The 7,559-nt window shown below is 37.0% G+C and overlaps 1 protein-coding gene across 1 annotated transcript in view; it reads right to left on the bottom strand.

Annotated features, from left to right (window-relative positions):
• The window catches only part of LOC108513174 (inactive caspase-12-like), a 14,907-nt gene that overhangs the window by 5,421 nt on the left and 1,927 nt on the right, over positions 1-7,559 (bottom strand). The window contains 4 exon segments of the mRNA XM_017848863.1: positions 1,136-1,285; positions 1,851-2,085; positions 2,927-3,172; positions 3,174-3,214. Coding sequence (XP_017704352.1) covers positions 1,136-1,285; positions 1,851-2,085; positions 2,927-3,172; positions 3,174-3,214 — 672 coding nt within the window.

Raw genomic sequence — 7,559 nt, 5'->3', positions numbered from 1 at the left:
AAGGAAGGAAGGAAGGAAGGAAGGAAGGAAGGAAGGAAGGAAGGAAGGAAGGAAGGAAGGAAGGATTTTGCATATTGTATTGTATTTCCCCAAATAAATTAAGTATACTTTCAGAATTTGTACCAGGCCTTATATACCTCTTTAACTTCCTTTAACAGCTGTAAGTGTAGAACTTATTTTTCAAATAAAATCTCATTAAAACTCGAATACATGACAAAGGGAAGCCACTTTAGTTATTTATTCCCCAGGCTGGACTCAGAATGTCCTCTAGCCCCTCAGGTTCACATGCAGCCACAAACAACAGCCCTAATCACAACAAAGCTTTTAAGAAAGGCAGAAAGTCAGGCCCCACCCCAGATTTACTGAATAAGAAATCTACTGCATAAGCAAACTACTGAACAAGAAATCGAGTGATTTCTATGTTCATTAAAATTTGAAATCTATAAAATAGAGCATTTAGAACTGTGAACCGTGCAAAGGAGTATATAAAATTGCTCCTGTTATCCAAATCATTGATAGAATAATACTGTGGATGATTGTTAAAGAGATCTGCAATTGTGACCATGAGTGGTCAAGAATATTCTCTATTTTTACATTACATTGTGACTTTCTAGCCAAAGGACTGATTTTTTATTCATTGACTTCATTATCCAAAATTAGTTAACATTTAGGCATTTAAATGTTAACTAGTTTCCTGAAACTAGATTAATAATAATAGGTCAAGAGTTACTGGGATGTGTGAAACAAGCACAATGGTTTCAGTGGTTGGCTTCTTTAATTGCTGGTAAGTGACTGTGGAGCTACACTGTGAGAAAATGATACCTTTCTCTGCCATTGCTACATTCAAAAAACAAAATCAGGTAACACCTCACTTTTTGTAGTTAGATTATTCCAGGTCTGGATGCTCACCAAAGTCCTTCCAAAGTCCTGTTAAGTTTGAACATTTCTTCCCAAATCAAGATTTATAGCTTTCTAATTATGAAAGTCTCAGCATTTTAAATCTTTTCTCCACCTAAAATATCCTAGTAATTAGAGAAGAAATGCTCTTATCAGTGATAAGATATAATCATAGCCAAGTCGACTATCTAGAAACCTACAAAGAAATCTAGAAACTATTATCTCTGAAATCACTTACGTGGTGTGGAAGATTTGAAAGCAATGAAGTCCTTTTCCACATGAGCCTTTGTGACAGCATCATTGCAGATGTTACTTTGCAAGAGCTGACCATGTGTATCTGCACTGGCTTTTCCGCTGTCAGTGGTGAACCAAACAATCCCAGCACCATCTGGGAGAGACATTATGTCTTATGAAACATGAGGTATTTATAAATACACATATACATATGCAAACACAAACACATATGCACACACATGCCCATGCACATACGCACACATACATGTACACACACATACACATATGCATATACATACACACATATACACATATGCATACGCATACGCATACACAATACTGTCTCTTTTACCATAATACCTTTACTTTAGTACATTTTCTCATGGCATTACTTAAAAATGCAAGTACCTTACTACTAGAAATACTGCCTCACTTACCAGGAACATAACAGAGCCCACTTGAGTTTAGAACAACCATGTTGACAACATTGTCCCAGATGATTGGGATGTTTCTGATTATTCTACTTACAGTTTCTTTAAAAAACGGTATGGACTTAATACAATTTCAAAGTGCACTGGACCTAGGAATAGTACTGAAATGTTGTTTATCTTGCTTATCCCTAGGAAAGTGAAGTATAAACATAAAGGTAATTTTAAAAGTGCACAGCCACTCCTGGGGTCACAAAATCAAGATTTATATCTTTCTAATTGGAGACTCACTGCCTCGGCAGGCTTGCGTGATGATGACCTTGGGTTTGTCTCTCAGACTCCAGCAGTTACGGTTGTTGAAAATTTCGAAGATGGTGTCATCGTGAAGAACATCTGGCTCTTGATCCCAGTGCTTAGTTCCACAGATTCCATTCAGGATGCCATGTGACATCAACACCAGGAATGTGCTGTCCGAGGACTGGTGCTCTGGGCGAGCAGCAAACTGCCTTAGGGCTGTTGCCATTTCCTGAAAGAGACCCTTGAGTCACTATCAAGGAAGTCTCCACATGCATGTAGTTTGTACTCAAATAGTAGGTGGGGTTCACAAAAATGAGCCAGTACTAAAGAATCAGATGGTTTAGACTGAATGGGATTATAAGATAAATAGTGTTCTGACATAAAACTAGAAAGTTTAACCGTATAGAGTATTAAAACTAGTAGGGTTTTTATGTAGTATCTTGTCGAGTGGTTTTCAGTAAAACCTTAGGTTTCTGAAGATGCTGGGAGATGGAATAAAATGAGGCCAAGTGAGACGACAGGACACCAATAGGGGCCGCTTTGCTTTAATCTGTCTAACAATGGTGTTCCTGTAAGTTTTATTTAAAAGACAAAATTGACAAATATTAAAATACGAAATTCCTTCACTATGGAGCAGCAGAAAGTTAGTTTAAAATGGTCTGTCTAAAGTTATGCAAAACAGAGCTAGAAACACAACTGTTTCATTACATATTTGTGTGTGTGTGTGTGATTTTTCCCCATATACCTGCCTTTACATTTAGACACTTAGTATTGACATTATAAAAATCTCACAAGATAATTCTGTAGGTATCAGACATTTCAGAGTGCAGAGCTTTTGTCATACCCAGACCATCAAGTAGTAGCTGTCTCCCAGATTGTGAACATCAGAAAGACCTAATATTTTCACTAAAACTCTGCTATGTAGAATTTCTCTAAATACACACACACACACACACACACACACACACACACACATACACATATGCATATGCTATAAGATGGTGCATTAGAGAAGGCTGAAATCCAGGGGATCCTATTCTGGAGAAAATATAATTCCTATAACATCATACATCTTGCTCTTGCAGCTGCCAATTAAGAGGTTGAAAACGATCTAAAAGATTAAAAAAATGTAAAATGAAAAGTAATAAAAAAAAGCAGCTTGTTCTGCTCTCTGGAGCCGTTCCCCGAGCTGTGAGATTCTCTTCTATAACCACTGAGTAGCCAAGGTTTTCAAGTAGATCTTGCATCTCCAAAAGGTCAAGTTCAGAACCATTTCGATTATGAAGATAGTGGAATTCTTTGTTGCAGATTATGAGGGCCAGGCGTGTTCGGCCCTCTTTCTCCATCACTGGATATATCTGCAAATAATACACACAGAATGACTTTCCCCAGACCTTTTCTCTTTTGCCTGCAAAGTTCATACACAACAGGTCAATATAAATATATAGTAAGTGACACAAAGTTTCTGCATGAAAATACACCCTCATGAAGAAAGAGGCAGAAAACCAGACTGAAAGCATGTATGAGGTGTAAGTGTTCACTGTACGAAGTTGGCTTCAGTTAGGTGGTGGAGAGGAGTTTAGACTGTGTCCCAAAGTGAAATTGAAGAAATAGAAAATGTCACGTGAAGACCAATCAGTTAGATCATTTCCTGATCTTAAGGCCTTTGTGATGAGAGTTAAAGCATCCCAGTAAGTCCCCAGTGTCTTGTCTGAATGAGTAATCTTGTGTCTCCCTATTTCAAAGCATATCACCTCATCTGCCCCTTTTCGTCTTCAGTTCATGGAAATGAGCATGAGGGCAAAGCTTTAACCTGCCACTGGGTTGGACACCCTGGATTTCCAGAGGAGCTGAAAGAGAAAAAATTGTGTAGCTCATTAAGCAGTAATGTCTGCTGCCTTGCAACCCTGCAGACCTTTTTGCTAGGCTCTCATTCCTCAAAGCTGCTTGCTGCCAGTCCATGAAAAAGTTTTACAAAATGAGAAAATTGCTTCATATTTAAAATGCCTAAAACAAAAATATTGAGTACATCCCTATTTTCCTTCTGCTTCTTACTGATCTCGTCACAAATTTCTATGTTTTTGTTAGTGCTCATGGCGTGGACTAATCTTTCAGACCCAACACATTAGCATTATGTAAACACAGAAACTAATATTTTAAAGGAAGTGTGATCTTTGTCTAGCCTAGTGGAATCACTACTCAGATATTTGTATGTCACTTGAAATATCCCTTATTTATTATTACCGTTCTCTGAGACATCTCCCCTTTCATGGAACTCAAAACATTCCAAGGCATTCTTGAACAGTTATGTGTATTATGGACTGTGAACCTTCTCGGTATTGATAGGTATTTCCCACCTCAGAATCATACAGAAAACATGATTCATTTCCCTGTAAAAGCCCGTGAATTCTTCCATGACCTCAATATGTCTTTCCCTATGTTTCATTCTTACATGAAAATACCCTCAACATAAACAACTATTACATTGTACTTTAATTGTGTTTACTTACTATAACCTTAATTAGGATAGAGAAGTCGACTTTTATATTTGTATTTCCAGTATATAGAATTGTATCTGGAAAGATTGCTAGTTTATAAATCTTATTAGTGAATAGTTATCCTCAAATACTTGAAAATAGCTACAAGGTCTCCTCTGGTTCTTTGTGCCCTTAGGGCAACAAACCTATATCTTATCATAGTTTTGCATAAGAAATATTACATCTTTTAACCACCAAATCCATCAATTTGTCTACATCTCTGCTCACCTCCTCTACTTTGTCTTTTACTACATAAAACATGTGTCCTTCCTCCTATCTAAGGTCAGTGCCTCTACCTGAGCTCTAAAATCCATCCCCTCCCACCAACAAGGGTATTTCTCAGGTATTTATTCAGCTTCAGATTCTATGTCATCATTCTCTTCCTGTTTTTCCCACGGGCTTATTCATATTGACATTAGCATGCCTTAGTATCTATATTTAAAAAAAAAAAAACCAAAAAAAAAACACTTCCTGTTTCCTTGCCAATTATTGTCCCATTTCACTACTTTACTTTTCTACACAATGCCTGAAAAGCATTTTTTATGCTATTTCCAATTTTTTGTCTTATGTTTTTTGTATGCAATCCAATCTATTATCCTCAATCCTTAAATAAAATATAGTTATCAAACTACCATTGATTATATGTTCATTTCTTAGCATTCACATGGCATTTTATAGGCTTCTGTAATGCTGCATTTTCCAGCCATTCTTCCTAAATCTGTCTGTCTTAGTTGTTGGTTCTTCCTCTCCCACAATGCCTCCAAAAGTTGTGTTTTTCTTTGCCAGACACTGTTATCCTCTGTCAATGCTCTTTCCCAGGTGGCATCTTCCAGTCTCAATCTTTTAAATACTATCTACATGCTCACGAGTCTCCAGATTTTTCCTAGTCCAGATTTCTCTGTGAGATCATCCATTTGCCTATTCAACGTCCACCACTGGAGGTACCACATGTTCCAAAGGAAACATACAAAACAGGACTCCTGATATTGTGCATTCCTTCAAATCTGTGTTTCCTGCACACCTGTTTTCTCTGACTCAGTAAATGGCACCATACACCCCAGTTGCCAAGTCAAAAACCTAGTCATTATTAATTCTTTCCTTTCTTTCACATCCCATATCCAACCTATTAGTCAATTTCCATTGATTCTGCTGCCAAACTAGGTCTCAAATTTAACAACTTTTCATCAACTCTATTGCCACAAAACCAGTTTAAAAGCTATTATTTTCCCAACTGAAATATTTAAACCATTTTCAACTGGGCTTTTTGATGCGACGCTTATCCTATCACTCCTCGTTTAACAATTTCTAAGGTAGTGTAAATGAAGGCAAAATTCATTATTTATCATTTTTCTGCTGTAGACATCAAGACATGCCCTTGCAGTTACAACTTACTTGGCTCAATTAGCATGTAATGATTCAACATTGGCAGTGAAATTAAGGGGAAAATTGAGAGTATGGAAGGAAGAAAGTAAAAGGAAAGAAGGAGAAAAAGAACAGAGGAAAAAAGAGAAGAGGAAAAAACAGAAACAAGAAAAAGGATGTCAATGGGAAAGAAAATAAAACAGATGATATGAAAGGAAAAATGAAAGAGATGGAGAAAGAAAATTGGGAGATTAACAGCTCTCTTTCAACTTGAGGGTTGTTATTCTTAAAAAAACTCTCAGTTGGAAACACCTTATTTACATTTTGGTAAAAGGGAGTACCAAGTTCTTACTCAGAGAGGGCAATTTATTATATGTTATATTACTTCTGCTTTTTAATGTCAACTTATTTTATGTAAACTAAGATAAAACTTAGCTTTCATAAATCATTCTTTAATACTTATACAAGTTTAAGCACTTGTTTTAGGAATGCATGTTAACTGTAATAGATGGCTAGGAAGAGCAGAGGCTATGTAACTCTCCTGGAATTTGTAAGGATCATCGATTACTAATAAACAGTTGTCCAAAAAAAAAAAAAAAAAAAAAAAAACCCTGCAATGTTTTATATTGCAAATAAAATCCTGGCCTGACTCTTTAATAGCTGCATTATACTCCCTCTAATTTCCTACTCTCCAGTCAGATTGGCTGTGACCCTCTTACACAGCAAGAGAATTACTGTCTCAGGGTCCTTGCTCTCGTTTCCTCTTTCTAGAGAACACTTTTGTTTCAGAGTTTGGCACAACTCCTTCCCCACAGTTCAAGTATGTACCGAAATGCCACCTCTGGGGAGCGGTCATGACTAAACATCCTGGCTCACTGGCCTTTTCCTGATGCATGTTCAAGAATTGGGAATATACTCATTTATATATTACAGTCTGGAGTAGGAATCAGCAAACCATGGCCTGTGGGTCAGATTCAGCCTAACGCCCGTTTTTATAAATAAAGTTGTACTGGATGCACACCAACACACCCATCGTGTACTTATGGTCTATTGTTGTTTGTGAGCTACGATAGATGATTTGAGTCATGACAGAGGTCACATGGTCCAGAAAGATTAAAATGTTCATTATCTTTCAAAGAAAAAGTGTAGCAACCCATGTTCCAGAGAGAAGGAAACATCTATACCCCACTAACCCATGAATTCCCTATTCCTTCCTTAAATAGAAATGTAGATTTTCAGACATTTCTTTCTCGGGCAAAGCCACAGCTAAGCAAAAGATAATGGATATCCCCTATTGTACATTCTGTATCTGGGAATGACTCTAACGTCCACATTGTGCAACCAGAGTAGTCCAGAAATAGCTAAAAGCTATCAGCCTTTAATAATGTCTCCAGCACCATATGTGTATTTAACAAATATTTATTGAGCACCTATTATGTGTCAGGTATCATTTCTATGTATTTAGGATATATTCATGAACAAAGCAGACAAAGACCCCCCACATGGTGGAGTTAACATTTCAGCAGAGGGAGACATAATAATATAATGAATAAGTAAATTGTATGGAGTGGTGAGAGTGAGTATTGTTAATAATAAATGTATACAGCAGTGTAAAAGTAATTGGGATTGATCAGAGTATTTTGTAGCATTAAATAAGATAGACAGGAGGCCGGGATTGGTGATTCATGCCTGTAATACCAGCACTCTGGGAGGCTGAGACAAGAGGATCACCTGAGATCAGCAGTTTGAGACCAGTCTGGGCAACACCATGAAATCCTGTCTCCACTAAATTTTGGTATATATA

This window comes from Rhinopithecus bieti, unplaced genomic scaffold, assembly GCF_001698545.2.
Source record: "Rhinopithecus bieti isolate Rb0 unplaced genomic scaffold, ASM169854v2 scaffold_30927, whole genome shotgun sequence".
Taxonomy (NCBI): Eukaryota; Metazoa; Chordata; class Mammalia; order Primates; family Cercopithecidae; genus Rhinopithecus; species Rhinopithecus bieti.
This window is presented reverse-complemented; position numbering and strand designations above follow the sequence as displayed.